The sequence below is a fragment of the Onychomys torridus genome, chromosome 20 (assembly GCF_903995425.1).
Source record: "Onychomys torridus chromosome 20, mOncTor1.1, whole genome shotgun sequence".
Taxonomy (NCBI): Eukaryota; Metazoa; Chordata; class Mammalia; order Rodentia; family Cricetidae; genus Onychomys; species Onychomys torridus.
Window position 1 is genome coordinate 36,667,528 of NC_050462.1, and position 24,536 is coordinate 36,692,063.

Consider the following 24,536-nt stretch of genomic DNA (forward strand, 5'->3'; position numbering starts at 1 on the left):
TTCCAAGTGATTTGTTTTTAAGGACTGGACTTTGTGCCGTAGCAGAAACTCTTTAAATGCTCCACACAAGTCTGTTGCTTCTTTGTCTGCTCCCAGAGCCTTACAGTCAGCCTGGAAAAGAGAGCTGGGCATGAAGGAAATGTAAAGAGAAACTCAAGTCACAGGGATGAGCTAGGACTGACTCTCCATCATGGGCCGGAAACCATGCTGGCCTCTCTCCATTTCCAACCTCTGTCTGAATGTAGCTTCCAGGAGCTACAAGGCCACTTTGTCAAGAGCAAACACACCTTGGCCCAGGGTCCCAGATGCTGAAGGAAGTCTGGTAAGATCTGCAGGGGCTGCCACGCCACACCAACCAGGTAAGGCAGTGGCCCAGCCGCCACAGCCCCAGCACCCTGCACTGACCCTGGTAATAAAAAGATCGACACGGCACTCCCACTTCCCAAACCAGTGTCTTTTGTGAAGCCAACAACACACAACTCTATAGGGAAGGGAGTTCTGGAAACCCTAGTTCCTGTTAACTAAAGAGATGCAATACAAACCTATTTCATTCTCTTTTCTAGTTTTTTTGTTTTGTTTGGTTTTGGGATGTGTGTGTATGTGTGTGTGTGTGTGTCTCATATTTGAGACATGGTCTCACTTTGTGGCCTTAGATAGTCAGGAATATGCAAGCTAGACCAGGCTGGCCTTGAACTCACAAAGATCTACCTGCCTCTGCTTCCAGTGCTGGGATTAAAGGCGTGCGCCTTCATCCCCACTTTCCCCTTCCTGGTTTCTTTACTATTACAAACTAAAACAAGATTTCCTCTCCCTGATACCCAGTTTTAGAGCAATAACTAAATCCATGACCAGCTGTTTCCCATAGTTCTGAAGAGGGCAGGTTTGGACCTTTGTCAGTGTTTCTGATGTTTGCTTTTTCTGGGACCACCCAGGAGAGTGTCATTGCAGTTTGGTTCAGCTGAATAGCCTGAAACAAAGAAGTCCCTGGAAGAATCCTCTGGAGCTGGGATTTCCACAAAGAGCACTGAACTGACAATCCGACATTTGGAGGGATGTAAGAGAATGTGACAAACACAGTTTGGTTGTTTTCCTGCACACAAGGTGATTCATTCACCTTCTGGAAACACATGCCTCAGTTTCTTTTGGCGGCACCAGATCTTCCTCCAATTGTGGTCCTTTCGGTTTAAAAGTAGCCATCTCCCTTTCTGGTCCAGAAGTTAGCAAGTCCCAAGCCAGGGAGTCCACGATGCCCACGGCCACAGCAATGGGTTCTCCACAGCCCCACCTGATCCAGCAAGTGTTAGCTGTTTAGCAGCGCTCTCACCTCACGAGGAACACATCCCGAACACGACAAATCCACAGAAGAGCTGTTTATTAATAGAGGATAGAGGTGACAGGCCTGTGTGAAGCACACAAGTGAGTGAGGAGAGGAGAGAAGAGAAGAGAGAGAGAAGAGAGGAGAGGAGAGGAGAGGAGAGGAGAGGAGAGGAGAGGAGAGAAGAGAAGAGAAGAGAAGAGAAGAGAAGAGAAGAGAAGAGAAGAGAGACCTGTGCAAAATGGTGCTGGCTTTTTAAAGAGTGGGCCGCGCATGCGTACAGGACCACATGTGACTACTCCATGCATGCGCATAGATTACATGGCCATGCGCGTACACTTTACGCAACCATGTAAAGCCACAGGGTCCTAGCCACACGAGATGTTCTGACCTGGAAATAGCTATTTTGAACCGGAAATAATTAGGCGGTCTGCCGGGAAAGCCCAACCATGTGGACATATTGTGATTTCCTATCAGCGAGTCCATGGTACCCCATGGTGGTGGGGTGGACACGGGTACAGAGTCCTTGGCAGTCCCATCCAAGCCAGTGAGGCTTCTTCTGGAACTTTGATTTGAGGAACAAGAGCACTCCTGGGGCTTGAGCCTAGGTCAGCCTGGCTGAGAACGGAGCCAGTTCAAGCTGAGCACCACACCATCCCCACCCCTCCCAGAAGGCTCATCCTGAAGTCAGCTTCCCATTAGACTTCACAGTTGCTGTGCTTACCCATGTTCTCTTACCCGAGCACCCACAGCATGTGAATAATCCCACAATTTAACACACTTCTTAAAACACCTGCTGCCCGACCCCCACTAATAACATTTCCTGATGGCCAAGCATATTGTTAAATGCTTTACATGACAAATGCATTTAACCATGCCCCCCCAGCATCCATATGATATAGATGCTGTCAATCACCTGAAAACAAAATATTATAAGCTTAGATATATGCTAAGTGGTGAATACATAATTACAGCTCTGCACACCAAACCCATGGTCATGTCCAGCTCTCGTGTTTTGAATCCTTATCTATTTAACTCTACAACCTGTTCTCAAAACCAGAGTGGCTTCCATTATGTGCAAAATAATGTGTTGGCCAGATGGAGGATATGGTGATTAATAAGCCTGTTTCCTGCCTTTGGTACCTGACCAGTTGCTAGAGGGATGTGTATGCCCACAAACAACTACTTCCTTAGCCTATCATCACTGAGACCAATCTCTGACAGAAAAACTTAAGGGAGAAAGAATTTCCTCTGCTCACAACTTCAGAACCTTCCTTCTACCATGGTGGGGAGCAGGAGGTAGAACAACCCCCATCATGATGGACAGGAGGTAGAACTAAGTAATATAGGAAGGAGCCAAGGTACTGTCAAGCCCCTAGGTACCTACATCCTCCAACTCAGTCCCATCCACTTTTCACCATCTCAACAATACCGCTGTATTTGTGATGGTTAGTATTGTCAATTTGACAGAATGGCCGAGCATTTAGAGTAAGGAATTCTTGAAGACAAAAACATCTTGATATCTCTCTTGGCAGCTACAGGGGATGGGGGTGGGGGGGGGGGGAGGGTTGTGCAAGCAAGCAGTTAAATAGAAGCTAAGATAAGCAATTAGTTGGAGGAGGGTGTGTTCTGCACAAGCAGGCATTTTAACAAAAGCTAAGATAAGTTATCTGGGACATCTTGACCTTGGGATCCTAGAATAGAGTTAGGCAATTTTTCACAGGACTTACAATAAAGGAGATCAAATTGTAATTAAATCTAATGGCCTCAGACAGAAGACAAGATGGAGGAACCTTTGCACTATCTTGCCCAGGCATAATGTTAATTGAGATGGGAAGGCCCATCTTATTTGTAAATGAGGCTGTTTCCTGGTCAGGGTATCCCGGACTGTATGAAATAGAGTAAGTGAGCTGAGCAATAACAAGCATTTAGGGTTCTCTGCTTCATCATTAACTGTGGATACAATGTAGCCAGCTTCTTCAAGCCCCTGTCCTCTAACTGTGGATACAATGTGGCCAGCTTCTTCAAGCCCCTGTCCTCTAACTGTGGATACAATGTGGCCAGCTTCTTCAAGCCCCTGTCCTCTAACTGTGGATACAATGTGGCCAGCTTCTTCAAGCCCCTGTCCTCTAACTGTGGATACAATGTGGCCAGCTTCTTCAAGCCCCTGTCCTCTAACTTCCTCGCCATGACGGACTATAACCTGCAACTGTAGGCCAAAATAAACCTTTTGTCTTTGTAGTTGTCTTTGGCAGGGTGTTTTATCACAGTAACAGGAAAAGAAACTAGGATGGTATTATAAATCCATGCCATGATTAATCCATAGACTAAGTCAGAGCCAGGACCTTTAAAGGGGGTGTGTTTCGATATGGAACTCCACACAACTCACAGCAGCAGTGGATATGTGCCACACCTGGCAGTGGTGGGTGATGATGTAACCTACTACTGCTGCTGCTGCTGCTGCTGCTGCCACCACTAAGTCACTGAAGGGCAGAATGGCGGGGTGCCAAACTTACAACAATAACAGTTTTGGAGCTGGGTGATGGTTTCGATATGTCAGACTGAACCTCCTAAACTCTTTACATTAACTTATTTAATACCTGCAATACTATATGATTTCTAAGTCCTATAAAATCAATATCACAATTCACTCCATCCTATAGATAAATACCTGAAAGAACATAGAAATTAAATGACTTATTCAAAGCCAGGCAGTTAGAAACAGAGCTGAGGTCTAGCCTATGGCAGCATGTTTCCATTGGTTTTGCTTCTAACAATGACCTAAAGACTGTCTTAGTTAGGGTTTCTATTCATGTGAAGAGACACCATGACCACGGCAGCTCTGTTAAACTCAATTAAAGGAAAACATTTAATTGGGCTGGCTTACAGTTCAGAGTTTCAGTCCATTAGCATCAGAGACATGGCAGCATGCAGGCAGACACAGTGCTGGAGAAGGAGCTGGGCATCCTACATCTTGCAGGCAACAGGAAGTGGTCTGTCTGTCAAACTGAGAGAAGCTTAGCAAAAGCCCTCCCCCACAGTGACACACTTCCTCCAACGAGGCCACACCTACTTCAAGAAGGCCACACCTCCTAATATTGCCACTCCATTTGGCATTATGGGGGCCAGTTACCTTCAAACTACCACAGTTACTATGTATAATATGGTAACTATGCAAAGTTTTAACAATGCACCATTTGGTTACTAAGTATAATTCTGTGTCCTTTCTCAAGTAGCAGTTATAGGTCCCCATGTCTATACTGACCTCTGACAGAGAGGCTATGGAAGAAACAAAGCCACTCAGCTGCCCAGGCTTTACTCAGGCCCCCTCCAGAACTAAATTAGATTTTTTTTTTTTCACCTGATGAGCAGATAAAACATCATCTAAACTTGAACTTTGCTCCACTGCCAATAGATACAGTGTTGCATCCAAGTCACCCCATGCAGCATTAAATGCAGTGCAAAGCAAGAGGGTAGATGTAGAGGCAGAAACGTAATGTTAGGTCAACACACTCACCCAAGAAGGACCACAGATTTCCTAAAGCCTGGGAGGTTGTGTAAGGGAGACCTTGGCTCTTGTAGGCTGTGAGCTGCTCAGAGGCAGGGATTCGGCCTGTTGTGCTTCCTAGGAGCTAGTAAAACACAGGGCACAGAGTAAGTAATAAATAATTAGTGGGTGCATGAGTATAAAAGAGCCAGCGGAGCAGAAATAGGTGTACTCCACAGTGACGTAATGCTGAAGGGAAATGATAGACAGAATGATGACAGTGGATGCTTTCCCAACCACTGCTGTCCATCATCATTATTATTACTACCACTGTTATTATTTTCCTTCACAACTAAGAGTGACTTTTTTATGACTTAGACAGTATATTTAATCCATTTACTTCTTCCTATGGACCATCAAAAAAAAAAAAAAATCCAGAAGTCCATGAGAACACAAGGGCTGTCAGAATGCCCCAGAATGCTACTGTACCAACAGTTGCTGATCCAAAAAGGAAGAACAGCTCTGTTTGAATTTTGACAGATAAGTTGCACAGCAAACAGAAAACACAGTCACAGTTCTTACAGACATCCTTCCGAAAGACACACAGCAAATAAATAAATAAACAATAAAATAAAGGAACAACTTTTTATAGTCCTATAACAGAAATGATAGAGCCCTCATCTTGAATAGAGAGGGCTTGAGTTAAATTGTGTTCTCCAGACATCTGCTTCACAGTATCTCCAGACAATGCTGTGGAAGTCAGGGCAACGACCTAATTCTCACTAACAACTTTCTCTCTGACCAAAAATAGCCAGCTTTCCGTCCTAGAGCATCCTAAAGACACATTCTTCTTTCCTTTCTATTGAAAACTAATAGATTCGGTCTCGATGGAAGCATAGATCTGATTTGGGGTCCTCACTTGAAAAAAAAAAGCAGTACTAAAAGTGACGAGGAGAAGTGGGCTTAAGATCAGAGTCCAGAAGCCCTAAAAGACCTTGGAAGTAGTAAGCATTAGAATCATGGAGGGGCTGAAGGTTCGGCTGAGGGGCTCAGTCTGGCTTGCTCTTCTAGAGGACCAGGGTTCAATTCCCAGCACCCACATAATACAGCTCACAACCACATGTGACTCCAACTCCAGAGGATCCCAATATCCTCTCCTTACTTCGGGGAGCACCAGCACCCATGTGGCACACACACACACACACACACACACACACACACACACACATACACACACACACACACATACACACACATACACATACACACACGTACACACACATACACACACGTACACACACACATACACACACGTACACACACACGTACACACACACACATACACACACATACATACACACATACATACACACACACACACATACACACACACATACACATACACACACATACACACACACACATGTAACTGAAGATGAAAAGGCTCTGTACTTGTATGTATAGAACTTCAACAAAATTGGTCTTAATACATATAAACATATAACTGTGTTGTATTGTAATACATAACAGGTATTTTATAAGTTTGTTATATTTAACTCTAAGTTATATATTAAATACATATAAATTAAATTTTCCTTGTCATGTTGGGTGAGTTATTCATGAAAAATGGATTTTAGGTTTTTGTCAATGTCAATTCAGTCATGACTGTGCCATTTGCTGGCTGAGTGACCACGGGCACATTAGTTAATGGCTCAGAGCTTCGTGCTCTCATTTGTAAAACTGGAAATAATGGCCTCTACCTTCTAAGCTCTTTAAAAGGGTCTTGTGAGATAATGTATGTAACTTATATATGCATATAATTTGTGTACTTACATATGTAAGTGATGGCCTGGCAGTGGTGGCGTGCAAAGCAGGTGGATCTCTGTGAGTTAGGTAAATAATGTCACTAATCATCTGAAACATTCATCCAACAAGGACTGGGTAAGGGCTCGCCCTGCATCTGCTTTGTCCCCCACAACCCCGCCACACACACAACCATGTGACTCACAGGACCGAACCCTGCAGAAACACCGGCACATGACCACACTACTTCCTTGTCTGACTCTTGAGACTTTGTTGAAGTTAGTAAGTTAGCCAGCTACTATTGCTTCTCCAGAGTCACAGAAGGTGTGAGATTCCTGAATGAAAGACAGAGAATGCTGTCATTCCTTTCCTGAGCTATTTGCTTAGCCAGAGTCCTGCAGGGGGGCAGACCCAGGTGCAGGGGGTGGTGTTACATGAATCTTAAAAGGTCTTATTAATAAAAACAAACCCAGAGCCAGGTATTGGGGTGAATGCTGGAAGATCAGAGAAGCAGAACAAGCCACAGCTTCTTCACCTCACCAGTTCCTCAGCTGCTCCTGTTTCCTCAGACTGGAAGCTTCTGAGTCCTCATCCAAATGGATCTCAGCTGAACTGCTGCTCAAAAGCCTAAAAGCTTAACCAGGCTAGTTCCTGGTCCTTATATACCTTAAATACCTTTCTGCTTCCTGCCATCACTTCCTGAGATTAAAGGCATGAGTTACCATGCCTGGCTGTTTCCAGTGTGGCTTTGAACTCACAGAGACCCAGATGGATCTCTGCCCCTGGAATGCTAGGATTAAAGGCGTGTGCTACCACTGCCTTAACCTCTATGTTTAATATGACTGTTCTGTTCTCTGACCCCCAAATAAGTTTATTACAGTGCACAGTATTTTGGGGAACACAATATCACCACAGGGTGGACCCAGGAGCAGGGGGTGACCCCGGTGCAAGTGCAGGTGCAGATGCAGATGCAGGGGATTTGTATAGCACCCCAGAGTGCTGAGCTTAGAAACTCGTGCTTGTTAGCCTTGCAGACACCAGGGAATACCTGTGGTGGCCAGAGAACAACCTGTCGCTCTTCTCCTTCCACCATGTGGATTCCGGGGATTGAACTCAGGTCTTCAGGCTTGGCTGCAAGCACCTTTACCTGCTGAGCCATCTCACCAGCCCCCTCCTTACTTTTCTCTGCTTTATAAGAAGCAGAGACCACATAGTTCGTGGTCCTAGAAGAAGAAGAAGAAGAAGAAGAAGAAGAAGAAGAAGAAGAAGAAGAAGAAGAAGAAGAAGAAGAAGGCATTACTTCATCTCAAGGCTGCAGCTGACAAACACAACTCCAAGGAATGGATTTTAGGGTTAGGTTCTTGGCATACTCAGCCAGGACATGCAGGAAAACTCCGGGTTTATAGGGGACCTTCCTGTAGTAACAGTTTTCATCCACAAAGCAGGGTGATTAAGTGCACATGACTCATATGGCTGTGGGGATCAAATGGGGCAATACATACTAAAACGAGAACCCTGGAAATAAGAACACTTCAAATAAGTTAGCAACGCCACGCACAAATGTGAGTAAGAAAAGGTGTGTCTGCTAGTGGGAACAGCGGATGATTGGGAGCACGTGCTGTTTAATGTTAGTGAGTTGTCATGGGGGTGCAACACCAGCATACCCCTACTGGGTGACAATTACCGAGATGTCACTCCACAGGTCACTGCTTACATGTCCTTGCATGCACTTTTTCATGTAGTAGCCATGTGCCGAGTCGGCCATGCAGCTCAGCGAAAGCCCTGGGTTCAACCCTCCAGCACGAAAGAAAAACCAAAACCACAGCTACAATTTTCCTTGTTACACAGAATTAAAAAACAAAAAACAAAAAAACTAAGACACTCAAGGGAGTTGTATCCCCCGGGGCTAAACAGTAAGGAAATCAGGATTTGACATTTGTCTATTAACCAAGACTTTAGGCTGTAAGTATTTGTTGCTGTGACTGGATGTAAGAGGCTGAGCTTTGAGCTTTAGCAAGAAGGTTATACCTTTGGATGCAGGAACTCTTTCTCCTTACTTTCCTTTAGTGTGCACTGAGGATCTAGTTTGGCCACCTGACAGCCTTAGGTGACTTTTTTTTTCCTTCTATAGTCTAGACTAGTATGCCCCTGACATCGGAGCATAAATAGTCATGCAGAATTCCGCCTCACTGATTCAGGCCAGCAAATGGGAAACAAACATAGGGTTTGCTACCATGTTACTAAATATGAGATATGTTGGCTAGTTTTATGTCAATTTGACCCAAGCTAGAGTCGTTTGGGAAGAGGGATTCTTATTTGAGAAAATACTTCCATAAGATTGGCTTCTAGGCAAGTCTGTGGGGGCATCTTCTTGATTAATGATTGATGTGGGAGGGTCCAGACAACTGTGGGCCATACTGCCATGGGCACGTGGTCCTGGGCTGTATAAGAAAGCAGGCTGAGCAAGCAATGGGAAGCAAGCCAGTGAGTAGTGTTCCTCCACAGCCTCTGCTTCAGTTCCTGCCTTGAGTTCCTGCCCTGACCTCCCTTTAAGATTGACTATAAGTTGTCAACAGAAATAAGCCATTTCCTCCCCAAGTTGTGGTGGGCCATGGTGTTTATCATAGCAATAGAAGACAAGCTTGCAAAGATCAACCACCAACTACCATAGTAGTCATTTAAAGTCGCTTTCATATTACAATAGCCAAAGCTACATACACAGTGCAATCTCTATTAAAGTCCTAATAAATAAAGAGAAAAGAAATCATTCTAAAATCTAAATTCTCAAAAAAATGAACTTGGCAAAGGAAAACAAAGCTGTAGGCTTGCTGGCTTCAAAACATATTACAAAGCTACGGTCATCAAAGCAGCATGGTAGAGCCATAAACACAAGACACAAAGTTCAGCAGAACGCAACAGAGAGTTCACAAAGAAAACACTCATCAACAGTCGAATTATCTGTCACAAGGGGATAAAAGTCACAAGGGGATAAAAGTGACATAGTGTCCACATCCAAAAGGGATGAATTTAGATCTATACTGCACACCGTGTGCAAAAATTTACTCAAAGCAGTTGACAACCAAACTTAGGACCTAAAACCGTAAACGTAGAAGAAAGCAGGGAACGATCAGGTTTGGAAAGGATTTCTTGAAAGGATACTGAAAACACAGATAACACAAACAAAAAACGGGCACCGGGGACAGCATCGCACTGACGAACACATATGTAGAAGCGGGGGTGAGATGGCTCAGTGCATAGAATGCATGCATACACACACACATATGTGCATACACACACGTGCATACACACACAACACACATACACACACACACACACCCCTCCACATGTACACTGCGACACATGCACACCCCTGCACACGTATGCACACCAACACAAAATCAATGACTAGATGGAAAACAATGAAAAAGATCCTGTGTGCAGCAAAGGAAACAGTGCCCAGAGTGAGAAAGGCAGCCTATGTGAACAGAGAGGGCGCTGGCAATCGTCTGCTGCTGAGGACACACGACACCTGACTGAAGCATAAGCAAAAGGCATGACTAGACAGTTCTCTAGAGAACACACCCAAATGTCCCACAAGTACATGAAGAGAAACATCGTTACTAGGTACTGGGAAATCTACTCCAAACCTCGAGGAGAGCCAGGCTCGATGGCCCGCACCTGAGAAGCCAAAGCAGGATGCTGTAAATGTGAGGCTAGCCTGGGCTACATAGCAAGACACCTCCCCCAACACACACGCACGCACGCACGCATGCACTCCATCTCAACAAAACAAAAGTATAAAGAGCTGTGTGGCAGTGCACAGCTAGAAAGTCAGCACTCAGGAAGCTGAGGCAGGAGGATCTAAAGTTTGAGGCCAGTCTAGGCTACATATCAACACACACACACACCCACGCCCACAATGCCAATAACAGGAAAACTGGCAGGGGTGGGCTGGGGTGGAAGAAAGGGGTGCATGGGAATTCTGGGTGCGTGGGAATTCTATGTACTTTCCACTCAATTTTTCTGCAAACCTGAAATTGATCTAAAAAATTCAGTTAACTTGTTTAAATGAGACCAATGCAAAGAGAGTAAAAAAATAAAAAACTAGAGGAAGATACAAATTAGTAACTAAGAAAATGGAGAATTGGTAAGAAAACTTTCTCAAGAAGAAAAATACAGTCTGAAAGGTGGCTTTGTGGGAAAAGGCTCTTGCCACAAAGCCTGACCACCCCAAGTTCAATCCCCAGGACTCTACATGGTGAAGGAAAAAAATCAGCTCTCACAAGTTTTCTTCTCACCTCCACACTTGTCACACACACACACACACACACACACACACAGAGAGAGAGAGAGAGAAAGAAAGCAATTCAATTTTTTAATTAATTAATTTATTTTTTTGCCAGAGCTGAGCAGTGGGAACACTCACATATCATGGTGCACATATAGAGATCCGAGGACACCTTCATCAGGTGTCTGTCCCTCCCTGCCACCCTGTTTTAGGCAGGGTCTCTCTTGTCTCTGCTGCCACACTGTGTACTCCGGGCCAGCTGGCCACATGAGCTTCCCAGTAGTTCTCTTTGCCTCTTGTCTGTCCATAGGAGCTGACATCACAGATGAACACTGCATCTGGCTGTTTGTTTGGGATGCAGAGCCCGTGGGTCACCAGGCTTTTGGTTAGTGCTTTTAGTTAGTGCTTTTGGTCAGCCATTTCTTGGCCCCTTTATACTCCCTTCTACCCTAAGTCTTATATCCACTCCTCTATATCCTTGTGGTTTCTTCACTAACCAATCAAAATAAAAGCTTGGCCCAGGCTCACTCTGTGCTCATATGAGAACTATTAATAGTTTTATTTTGAAAGATTTATCATATTCGGGGTTGGGGATTTAGCTCAGTAGTAGAGCGCTTGCCTAGCAAGCACAAGGCCCTGGGTTCGGTCCTCAGCTCTGGAAAAAAAAAAAAGATTTATCATATTCATGTGTGTTCGTTTTATGTCTGTGTCGGTTCAGGTGTTTGCAGAGGCCAGGCAGGGCATCAGATCCCCTGGAGCTGGATCCACGGGCATTTGTAAGCTACCCAATGTGGGTGCTAAGATCCAAACTCTGACTATGCTGGGGCATTTCATAGTTTGAAAATGAATTGATACTTTATAGGAATGAAATTAGGCCCAAATATTTTTTTAAGATTTATTTATTTATTATGTATACAGTGTTCTGTCTGCATGTATCCCTGCAGGCCAGAAGAGGGCACCAGATCTCATTACAGATGGTTGAGAGCCACCATGTGGTTGCTGGGAATTGAACTCAGGACCTCTGGAAGAACAGTCAGTGTTCTTAACCTCTGAGCCATTTCTCCAGCCCCTGGTCCAAATATTTTACATCTTTAAAATGCATGTACTCCTGTAGCTAGAAAATCCACATTTAAGAAATCATCCTAAGGAAATAAAGATGTGCTCAAAGAGTTTGCCCCAAAACTATCAATTGCTATGCTGTGTGAGAAGGAAATCCCAGCAGGACATGCCCATGTTGATTGTTGAGTAGCATCTACATGTGCTCTAGAATGGTTGTCTCAAAGCAGGTGAAGGCTTTTCTAAGCATCCCTATTTACTTTGAGTCATGTTTTCTTGAGACCTTTCAAAAAGCTGGAAAAGGTCACCAGTGAGGTGTCTCGGCAGCCAAAAGTGCATGTCGCCAAATCTAATGGCCTGGGTTTGATCTCCAGGCCCCAAGTGAGGAAAGGAGAGAGCTAACTCCTGCAAGTTGTCCTCTGGGCTCTGCGCGTGCACCTACACACACAAAACATGTAATTCATCGAGCGTAAACTGCAGGGAGGGGGAGGGAGGGAGAGAGAGGAGGGGGAGGTCCCAAAGTCCAGCGACACTGTTCTTTCGATTCCGGTCAGCATCTGCTGGGGTGTTGACTGGCTGGCTGTAGTTTTTCCCTCTGTTCCAATTCCTGCTACTATTTCAGAGGACTCGGTGTCCTTCGCATGAACTCCCCAACACCTTAGCTTTCCAGTTCCTCACTATCCCACTTTTCCAGTGACCTTTTACTTCCTCTCAGGTCCTGTGACTCATCCCAGTGACATTTAGATGGCCTCTTCCTTAGGAACCATTCGTCGCTAATGCTTCTGTTCTTTCTTTCTTTCTTTCTTTCTTTCTTTCTTTCTTTCTTTTTTTTTTTTTTTTTTTTTTTGGTTTTTCGAGACAGGGTTTCTCTGTAGCTTTTGGAGCCTGTCCTGGACTAGCTCTGTAGACCAGGCTAGCCTCAAACTCACAGAGATCCACCTGCCTCTGCCTCCCGAGTGCTGGGATTACAGGCATGCGCCACTACTGCCCGGCTGCTTCTGTGCTTTCTACTCAGCTTTGATTTTATATAAAATGCCCACTTTCAATGAAAAGAAGTAAGAAAAAAAGTTCTTCAGAAAATATATCATTTGGGGCTGGAGAGAAGGCTCAGAGGTTAAGAGCACCGACTACTCTTCCAGAGGTCCTGAGTTCAATTCCTAGTACCCACATGGTGGCTCACAACCATCTGTAATGAGACCTGGCACCCTCTTCTGTATACATAATAAATAAATCTTTTTTTTTTTTTTAAAGCATCATTAAAAAAAAAAAAAAGCATCATTTAAAAAAAAAAAAGCCAATGAGGGGCCTCAGTGGAAAAAGGAGCTTGCTGCCAAGGCCAGTGTTGACCACAGTTCATTCCTAGGCTCCATATGGTGGGAAGATGGCGAAGATTCCCTGCCAGCTGTCTGTCCTTCGGTCTCCACTAGTGTGATGACGTGTGCATGCACACATACCCACACACAAAGAAATAAGTGGTTTTGTTGTCTTTTTAAAGAAAGGAAAGTTAGCCAGGCAGTGGTGGCGCACACCTTTAATCCCAGCACTCGGGAGGCAGAGGCAGGGGGATCTCTGTGAGTTTGAGGCCAGCCTGGTCTACAGAGTGAGCCCAGGATAGGCTCCAAAACTACAGAGAAACCCTGTCTTGAAAAAATAATAAAATAAATAAATAAAAATAAATAAATAAATAAATAAATAAATAAATAAATAAATAAATAAATAAAATAAAGGAAAGTTAAAACACTGCTGACCGAGGATTACCAGTCAGCCTGTTTGAAAACTGATCAGCATTTTGCCAGGAGTGGATTTTCATCCGTTGTACCTCCACAGTTCCTACTTTTTACTTTTATCTGCCCTTTTTTCACTAAATGATCTGTCTTCCCAAGGTGATAAGCCGTAACCGTATCCTCGTTGTTATGACTGAAAAATAGCTTGCAGAGTGTTCGTGCTATTCTTCGGCTGACTTAAGACACCTCACCCCCAGTATGATGGACATCTGCCTGGATGGTTCCTTGCTGAGACAGGCAGTGTGATTCACTATAGAGCAACAGTTCTCAACCTGTGGTGGGTCGTGACTCCCTTTGGGATTGAGTGACCCTTACACAGGGGTTGCCTAAGACCATCAGAAAAACACAGATATTTACATTATGTTTAATAACAGTAGCAAAACTACAGCTATAAAGTAGCAACAAAAATAATTTTGCAGTTGGAGGTCACCACAACATGAAAAATTGTAGTAAAGGGTCCCAGCGGTAGGAAGGTTGAAAACCACTGCTATGGAGTCTTGATAGCAACCCCCTCCCCACCCATTGCCTCAGGACTAGATGCCAAGAACACTTTCCCCTAAGTCATAACCATCAAAAACAGCTCCAGGTATTGCCAAGGGACTCTTTAGGAAACATTGCCCCAGAGAGAATCACTATTGGAAGTGGCCTGCTTATGTTAGACTTTTAGGTTTTATTTACGTCGTCAGGATTTGAAAACAACACTGATTTTGAAGCTCTAACCTTCACAGTCAATACAACACATTTTAGAATGACCTTTAAAGAAGAAATCGCACCTGTGAAAAGTTGCTGTCTTTTCCCAGCAAGAGTAACACAATTGAAAGAACATAAATACCATTTCCTGGCATTGTCAGTCTTTTAAAAATCATGCCTAGTGATTAGAGAAACAAAATATTATCTTTCCCTTTAGATATGTGATTCTTTGATTGCTAGCCAGGTTGGTAACATTCCCTGTGTTTTTTGGCTATTTATATTGCTGCTTAAGGACCTGCCCATTGTCCGCTGCCTTACAAAATTCTTGATTTTGTAAGAGCTAATAATTCGGCCTTCTGGTATGTCAATCAGTCTTTGTTGCTATGGCAAAACACCCGAGGAAAACAACTTACAGGAAGAAAGATTGATTTGGGTTCAAAGGTTCAGAGGGTTCAGTACATGGACTCTTTGCTGTTATGAGGCAGGTCACAGTAGGAACATAGGATAGAGCAAAGCCACTCAGCTCTTTAGAGGAAGGAGCGGAGAGTGAACAGAAAAGGCTAGAAACAAGGCATGTCCTCGAAAGGCATGCGCCCAGTGACCGACTTCCTCTAACCAGGCCCTATCTCTTAGAGTTCATCATCTTGAAATAATGCCATCAATTATGCACACACCAGTGGATCGATCCACTGATGAAGTCAGTCCTTATGATCTAATCATAACTCAGCCTTCAACACAGGAGCCTGTGGCGGACATTTTCCTATGCAAACCATGACATCCGGTTTTGTCCTTTTTTTTTTTTTTTTTTTTTTTTTACCTATACAGAAACCATATGCTTTTGTATCACCAAATTACCAGCCGTTACACTATGGTTTTGCTTTAAATCATTTCATGATAAGGAAGATCACCTCTGAAACCATAAACCTGAGCCTCCCACCCCATTAGCTTACATTTTTATTTTTCCACAGTTTTTATAGTCTGACACGGAACCTTTTCTTTTTCTCTTTTCCTCTCTGTCTTCCTCTGGAGCAGTGTTTCTCAAACCGGAATGCAGGATGGATCTCCGAACTCTGTTAACACTTGCAATGGCATGAGAGATCCAGAATTTTCGGCGTGCTGCAGGTGACATCAGTGTCCTTAAGACCACAGGCAGGGTCACTAAATGTAAAATCTTCAGGATCTCAGGCCTCTGGTTCCCCTCCCCCATCCTCTGCCTGGCCCTTCTTATCTGGTGTGAACCTCCAGGGCAGTAATTGCAACTTTTTCTCAGCCCTTCATTTTCCTGGAATTGGGAGGGGCAACCCATATCAGTACTGATGAAGCCACCACCTCCCAGTCTGCAGCCACAGAGCCACTACATCAGTGGTTCTCAACCTCCCTAACGCTGCCACCCTCTAATCCAGTTCCTCACAGTGTGCTGACCCCGAACCATAAAATTATTTTCGTTGCTACCTCCTGACTGTGATTTTGTTATGAATGGTAATGTAAATATCTGATAAGCAGGCCGAGTGATGTGCGACCTCAAGGGGTCATGACCCACATGTTGAGAACCGCTGCTTTAAACCATTAATTCTTTTGTTATTATGCAAGGATCACGTTGCACCTGTGGAGGTCAGGGACAACTTGGCGGAGTCTGGTCTCTTCTTCTACCTTCACATGGGTTCTGAGACTCAAACTCCCGTTGCCAGTTCTGCAACCCGAGAAGTCCTTTACCCTCTGAATCATCTCTCCCACCCTCAAGGGCCCTTTTAAGAATAACCCCCTCCTTTGGGGCTCCGGGAAGGAAATTTCACCCCATCAGATTGGGATGGCTCCTGTCGTCACTACTTTAAAAATCCGTTCACGAGTGTTATAACTAATCAGTAGCTTTTGAAGTTTGTTTCCATCAGACCCTTTGCAGGGGTCGGTGTTTCTCTGACAGGGTTCTGCAAATTCACCGGACAGTGGGACAGTGTATGTGGTGTCCTGTAGAGCATGATACTCTGTGTCACAAACTCCTGCTCATTAGTTATGGTCTGTGTTCAGCCGGATGGCCGGTGTCACGACGCACTTCTCGTCATCAGTCATGAACTATGTTCTGTTTAGTGCAAACACAGCCCACCCCACCCTCCCAGAAAGCAGCATTTTAGGAAGAAGCGCCGGAACTGGAGGAGCGACAGCGGCTCTGCTTCTGTCTTGCGAGTTGGTCGCAAACTTAACTCTGATTTAGTCAAATCTCGCCTGCTATAGACTTTTGTTGGACATGCTCCCGTACTGCACAACTTGGCACTTACAGCTCACACAACACGTTCTTTCTTAAAAGCCCCCACCCCCCCCCACCCCCCCCCACCCCACCCCAGCCCAACCCAGCCCCAGCTTCGCCCACGGCAGCGCAGGGCTGGAAGCCAGGGGACCCCGCACCGCCCACCTCCCCACCGCGGGCACCGTGTCCACCACCACGGCCGGCACAGCGGAGGCCGTAGGCGGCTTCTGTGCAGTGTCTCCGGGCGGCGGTGGCCAAGGGCAGGCGGCACGTCCAACAGGAGCCGGGATGGGTCGCGCTCCACCGCCCACCAGCAGCTCAAAAACCCCGCGGGGCTCGAAGTCCCTGGAGCGAGAGTGACCACGCCCCAAGGGGCGGGCAGGGCGCCGAGTGGGCGTGTCTATGGGCGGGGGCGTCCCGGGCCCCGCCCCTCTGGCCGGGCTATAACTCCCCGGAGCGCCCGGCGGCCGCCGGCGGGCGGAGACGCGCGCCTGACCATGGTGAGACGGGGCGCGCGGGAGGGTGCTGCTGCCGGGACTCGGGTGAGCTCCGGGACTCCGGATTGCAAGGGACCACCCTCCTCTTACACCTCGGAAGAGGGAGCGTGGAGCTCAGGTGCCCGCCGGGCTGTCCTCGGGGCCGGGAGGAGTCCCGGCTGGAGGTGCCCGAGCTTCCCCCGCCGCGGCGGTCCTCTGCAGCTCTTTTCCTTCTCCTGCATCTCTAGGTCATGGCCCTCGCGCGCCTGTGGCTGGGGCTTCTGCTGCCCGTGGTGACCGCCCTGGATTTCCGATACCACCACCAGGAAGGGATGGAGGCGTTCCTAAAGAGCGTTGCGCAGGACTACAGTTCGATCACGCACTTGCACAGCATCGGCAAGTCTGTGAGAGGTAGGTAGGTCGCCTCCCGCGCACGTCCCCAACCCTCAGCTCCCGTTCAAAAAAGTTCAATGAATGGCAGCGTCTGGTCTCCCGGTGGGTGAAGCTCCGTGGTCGCGCTCCACAGGTAAAGCATACTTGGCCCGGTCGGTGGTTTTGTTCAATTGTGTTAGATCAGGGGAGTAGTAACAGGAGGACACTGTGTCTCTGGGAGGTGTGTTTTCGTTCCCTTTCAGGGTAAATATCTTCCTAAGAAGTTTGTTTAATCTAACTCGGTTTCCCTTTTTGTTGGCTTTCTTGCATACTTATTTGGGACTGTTCACTACTGTTTCCTCGAGTTGCTTTTAAACCTGACAGTGTCGTAGTTTTGCTGAGTTCTATGCATGGGTATTTAACCCTGTGGCTTCAAGTTATGAGAAGAAAGCGTTTCTCTGGCTAAAGGCTGCTTTCATATACATCCACTTAAAGGACGCGCCTGCTAGGTGATAAGTAGCGATGGATGACAGTTTTAGCAGCCCCGTGCTTATCACTTACTTTGCTCTAATTTAGAATCTATATATTCTCAGGGTAGAAGCAGATGTGAAATTAAGTATTTTGGTCAAGTCACCTAGGTGGCGATTTCATTCATTATTTCTATTTGCTTATTTGTTTGTTTGTTTATTTCACTCTTGGAGATCAAACCCATGACCTCATGCGTGTTGAGGCAGGCACTCTATCACTGACCTAACACCACCACACACACCCTCTCCAGCCACAGATGGTGAATTTTTAGCCAGGACTGGCACCCGATTATTTCGGGTGGGACAAATTTAGTAGGTATCATTATTCCTTTATTTGCTGTTACTACTTTGATTCACCCCAAAACGTGGTTACCAGAAAACTTAATGCTTGACGTCAAAGAGTCATAAAATTCATGCGGTTTGGATCTCAGCTTTGGAAGCTGTGTTCAGATTTTGCCTGAAGTTTTAGCTCCGGAATTTTGACTCACTTGAGAGTCTCATAACCATATTATTAAGCAGTCACTTTTCCTAATGGTTAATATCATGATTTTTATATTATAGCAAAACATTGAAGTACAATAAAAAAAAAATCTTGGGCTGTGTGATAGAAGCTTTACTTTCAAATGACATTGCCAAGGAGTTGGTGCCAGAAATAGTCTGAAAGTAATTTGGGCTCCACAAGCCCACACTACAGAGGTTAGTTACGTGAAAAATTATCTCTTGAATCAGCATCTATATCGAGCCCCTTGAAATAATTTATCCCAAGGGCTGGAGTAGAGCAATTTTAATAAAAGACTAAAGAATGCTAACTATATTAATAAAAGAAATGTACAATCCAACTAACTTGATGCTACTGTTCACTCATTTTGAAACTACAAGATAATGGGATGCTGTAAATACAAGAACTAAATGACTCGTGTGTTTTTATGTTTCCAAACACAACAAGGTGCTTGTGAAAGATGGCTGGGACTCTCTGAATGTGACATGAACCAGCCACGCTGATCAGTCCCATCTGAAATTGAACCACAATGGCAGCCAGTAGGTCTTGACTTTGATTGTAGCCTTGTGTGTACTTTTGTGGGTAAATAAACTCTGGCACCAGCATCAGATGTTTGTGTTGAGTGTGCATCTCTAAGCAGTTACTTAGATTAGAAAAACAGATCAAATCTGCCATTGGGTTCCAGGTAGTAGGCTAACGTGTACACCTGCGATCAGGAGCTGGTTGCCAAGGTATCTCTGCCTTTCAGTGTGATATTCGTGGTGCTCTCCAGCTAAGAAATTTTCCCTGGACATTTTGTGCTTTGCTGTGGGATGTGTGTGCCCAGCAAGCAGGATTTACTCTAGATTTTCTTTCTTCTGTGGTCAATATGGGCAACCTCACCCAGAAGAGAGCATAATGCAAAATTGGCCAAATGCGTCTTGGGTTTTGTAAATATCCATCCCATTTCCATTGCTGCAATTACAAATTCAACTTTTTTCCAATTTCATGCTGTTTTATTATTTATTTTTAGTAAATATAATTTGGACTACTGATTTGAATTTTCTTGATTTTAATACTCTGGTTATGTGTATTTTCTTAGTCATTTTTTGCCTCCTTGGGACATTGGAATACTTCCTGGTTATTTCTGTTATAAATGGTGATATAAATCTATTGATACATATCTTACATACTTCTAGTATAACTGAGTTTTTAAAGATTATTTAATTTTATTCCATGTGTTATGTGTGTTTTGTTTGCATGTTTCACTGACATGCCTGCAGTGCCCACATCAACCACAGAGAGCATCGTGTCCCCTGGAACTGGAGTTCTCGCTGTAGTGAGCCTCCATGTGGGTGCTGGGAATCAAACTCCAGTCCTCTGGAGAAGCAGCCAGTGCTCTTAACCAGTGAACTGTCTTTCCAGCCATGAACTTTTATTTTTTAAAAAATTGAAACCCACGCAATAGTTGAACACGAATTTACTTTTTTTATTGTTTTGGGGTTTTTTTTGTTTTTGTGTTTCAAGACAGGGTTTCTCTGTATAGCTTTGCGCCTTTCCTGGATCTCGCTCTGTAGCCCAGGCTGGCCTCAAACTCACAGAGATCCGCCTGGCTCTGCCTCCCGAGTGCTGGGATCAAAGGCATGTGCCACCACCGCCTGTCTGAATTTACATTTTAACTTAGATTCAGGTATAGTCAATGAACCACATTCGACTCGAGGCTTTGAAGGGATTCTTACGACCTATTGACACAGTGTAGAAAAAAATCTCAGGTTCAAACAAGAGAAGCAGCTCAAACCTGATGGTCAAGTTGGGATAGTTTTAAAGGGCACAATATCTACTATCTCTGTGTGTGTGTGTGTGTGTGTGTGTGTGTGTGTGTGTGTGTGTGTGAACTGTATATTTGTTGAGCAAAAAAAGATGTGTCCCATGTGCTACTTGCCATCAGATATCCTCTTTCAGATATAAATATTTATTATTAATTTCTCAGGCTTAGCTATCTACACCTCACCAAATCAGTTTAGGACTATTGCTTGCTCTGTTTTTTCTTTGTTTGTTTGTTTGTTTGTTTGGTTTGGTTTGGTTTGTTTTTCTGAAAAAGGTTTGAGGGTTTTTGTTTGTTTAATTGTTTGTTTGTTTGTTGAGACAGGGTCTCACTATATAGCTCTGGCCGTCCAGGAACAGAACTGACTCTGTAGATCAGGCTGCCTCCTGATGGAATTAAAGGCCTGTGCCACCCACCATGCCGTCTTGAAGCTGAGTTTTAAATGTAGCGTGGGTTAGCCTTAACTCACTATAGAGTACAGGCTTGCCTAATCACGTGGTCTGAGGGGTCCCTGCAAATCGCTCAAAGAGATAAGAATGAAAAGCAGTGTGGACAGACTTGTCCACCTGGATCCGACTTCAGGGAAGTCTAATAATAGGGGGTTGATTCCTGATGTATTTAAGCCCAGCATATTTGGAGAGAGTGTTTCCTGGTGTTATACAATCCCTGTTGCCCAGAAAGCGTAATTACATTGAAAGTCAACTCAGGATACATGTCATTTCTTCTAAGAAGATGGGTTCTGGAGATATGCTACCTGTACTAGCTTAAGGGCCTTAGGGCCTGGTCCGATCTCTGTCACTGTAGAGGTCATTTGAGCTGTTATCCACTTCTGGTCCTGGTTGTCCAGGTTGTGGGAGCCCCTGGCTCTAAGGGTCATTTAGATAACTAGCCATCTCTGGTCCTGGTTGTGGGAGCTTGGGGAGCCTCTGGCTATAAGGGTCATTTAGATTACCAGCCACCTCCAGTCCTGATTGTAAGAGCTTGATATGGCCTGGCTCAACAGATAACGCAGATCACCAGGCTATTAGCCACTTCCAAATTTGCAGCTTTCTAGATGGAAGAACAGGTTTTTCATCTTTCCCATTGGAGAGACAATCCTGTGTGCTTAACATTCCTGGTTACTCTGGAGACCTGTGGACTCAGGAACCTCTGTGCCCCCAGCAATGGCCCTCCCACTTCAGCTGTTATAGTATTGGAATTGTAAGCACAAGCCTCCATGCCCAGCAGAGGCTGACTTCCAATAGAGTACAGCGAAAGAGCCATTTCTTACATATAAAATCCCCAAGTAGCATTTGAAATGAGTTACTCAGGATCTGAGTTGAGAATCGTCCCTTGCCTATGACCAAATCTAAGCTGTATTTTATCTGAACAAGCAGTGTTGCAAGGCAAAGGGGTAGACAAGAATTTCTGTTACCAACTACCGACCGTTTGCTGAGTGTCTGAATATAATAGTTCACTGTCTCTGACTCAATTGGCATTATCCTGCAGAATAGGTTGAGTGGGTCATGAAGAACTTACGTGGGTAACATCATTAGAAGATTCAAACTCGGGGCTAGGGAGATGGATTATTCCATGAAGTCCTTGTTGCTATATGAGCATGAGGACCTGAGTTCAGATACCCAGCACACATGTATATAAAAGGCTATATGTGGTCCTTTGCACATGTAACCCCGTCTGGGCACAGGAGGATGCCTAGGGGCTCATGGCCAACTAGTCTTGCCAAATTAGGTGAGCTCCAACTTCAGTGAAAAACTCCACCTCAACCATAAGGTGGGAAAGCAATAAAGAAAGACACTCACTGTCCCCTCTGGCCTCTCCACACATGCATGGACACACTCGTAAGCCACGATTCAAACTCATCTGCTCATCTTCCAAGCACATCTCCTTTCTCGTTAGACCTGTGCCTTGGCACAGATGGAAATGGTTACAAGGTCTTTAGTTGATCTCTAAACTTCTCCTGTTGTGTGCAGTGCTGTGGTGAACATCTCCACAGCTGAGACAGCATGGTTTGAGCACACACAGGCTTCGGAACCCTGGTACCCAAGTTCAACTTTTAGATCCTTTCTGTTGCAGCTGTGAATCCTGGGCCTGACCCAAAGTAAATGCTGTGTATGTAAGAGCTGATACCGGTGAATAATAATGTCATTGTGGTTCTAAAAAGAAATTACTGAGTCTAAAGCAGTTTTAAGAACCTGATATATATCAGTCTGGTGAGATAACTGAGTGCTTGTCTCCAAGCCAGACCAGACTTTGATCCCTGGACCCACAGGGTGGAAGGAGATAACTGAGCCCAGCTAGGTGTCCTCCTGCCTCCACACCTCACTGGAGCATGCATGCACCCACATTCACACATCCTACACAAAAATACTAGGAACTTGATACATATTTCATATGCATGACCAAATAATTTTGTACAAATAACAAGCAAATGCCTTTTTTAAATAATTTATTGGGCCAGTGAGACGGCTCAGCTGGTAAAGGGACTTGCTGCCAAGCCTGACCTGGAAGAACCACCTTCCACAAGGTGTCTTTTGGCTTCCACACATATGCTGAGGCATACATGCAACACACACACACACACACACACACACACACACACACACACACACTCAAACTTTAAAAGTCATAAAAAAAAAAAAAAAAAAAAAAAAGTCGGGTGGTGGCGGCGCACGCCTGTAATCCCAGCACTCGGGAGGCAGAGCCAGCCTGGGCTACAAAGCGAGATCCAGGACAGGCACTAAAACACCACAGAGAAACCCTGTCTCGAAAAAAAATTTTTTTAAACTATTATATTGATTTATAGTCTCTCAAGAAATGTATATTAGGGGGGAAATCTTCCAAAACTTACACTGTTTATAAAATCTCCTATGATTAGTTGGAAAATCACCGCAGTGGCTTTTCCTCATGGTTGAAGCATAAAGAGGGATTTCTTTTTCTCACTTCTTTCTCAGGGAACCTCACTTCCACAGGTTGGTTAGTGCCTGTCCGCCATCTCAGCTGTTCAGAAGTCTCCCCAGAATTGGCCTAGATTCTTGCCCCACAGTGCGGAGACTGAGCTTACATGTGTCCTCTCTCATACTCTCCTGCTCTAACTAGACAGGTTACAGGTAGTGGTTTATCCTGGAAGGAGAATGAGTCCCATATACAAAATGTGAGCACAGGGTTGGGGATTTAGCTCAGTGGTAGAGCACTTGCCTAGCAAGCTCAAGGCCCTGGGTTCAATCCTCAGCTCCAAAAAAAAAAAAAAAAAAAAAAAAACCAACAAAAAACAAAATGTGAGAGCACAACCACTTTCTGCTCACTTTCCAAACACACTCCCCAAAACCAATTTGCTGAAGCTCCTGTATAAAGCGATTAACATAATTGACCTATCCACGCTAAACCCCACGACAAACACTAAAAACCTTAGAATTTCGGCTCTCACTGTCTCTGTGTGTGATTTAGTCAGATGCACTTAGCAAGCATTTCCTTTGTAACAAATCTAACAAATAAAGCCTTATTTTGTAAGTATTCAGGCATCTTAAGGATATACTACATTTTTCAAATGTAAGGAAATGTGTTATATATCCTCTGCATTTTTAGTATGATATTTTAAGTGGAAGTTGAGACAGAGAATATCCAAAGAGTAAGCTAGCATTTTACTCTGCCTCATTTATGGCTGTGCATTACAAATCTCAAATACATCTAAACAGAAATACTTTAGGGCCTTTAAAAAGTAGTGATGATAGCCTGCATCAAGTAACTTATGTTTTCCTGGCAGTGTGTGTTTGTGTGTGTGTGTGTGTGTGTGTGTGTGTGTGTGTGTGAGAGAGAGAGAGAGAGAGAGAGAGAGAGAGAGAGAATCATTCTGACAGTGATGTACAACACTATTATCACCACCTTGATTTATGTGTAAAGAACTAGAGATGGAGAGATGGCTCAGTGTTTAGAGCTCAGTGTTTAGAGCTGCTCTTCCAGAGGACTGGAGTTCAGCACTCACATCCTGTGGCTCACAACTGCCTGTAACTCCAGCTCTAGAGGATTTGATGCTCTCTACGGGCTTCTAAGGGTACCTACACACACACACACACACACACACACACACACACACACACACACTAAAATAAATTACAAATAAGAATTGGGATTAAATAACTTACCCATTCTTGGCTTAACTAAAATAAAAACCTACCTTGGCCAGGAGCTGAATCTGC

General features: G+C 44.7%; 1 protein-coding gene across 3 annotated transcripts in view; it reads left to right on the plus strand.

Moving 5' to 3' along the window:
- Positions 1 to 17,132: 17,132 nt before the first annotated feature.
- Positions 17,133 to 24,536, plus strand: part of Cpm (carboxypeptidase M) — a 62,080-nt gene continuing 54,676 nt past the window's right edge. Inside the window, exons 1-2 of one of the 3 annotated variants that reach the window (XM_036170088.1) lie at positions 17,133 to 17,165; positions 17,390 to 17,552. In XM_036170088.1, coding sequence (XP_036025981.1) covers positions 17,163 to 17,165; positions 17,390 to 17,552 — 166 coding nt within the window. In that variant the 5' untranslated portion in view covers positions 17,133 to 17,162. The other 2 variants (XM_036170087.1, XM_036170089.1) reach the window with 2 other exon arrangements.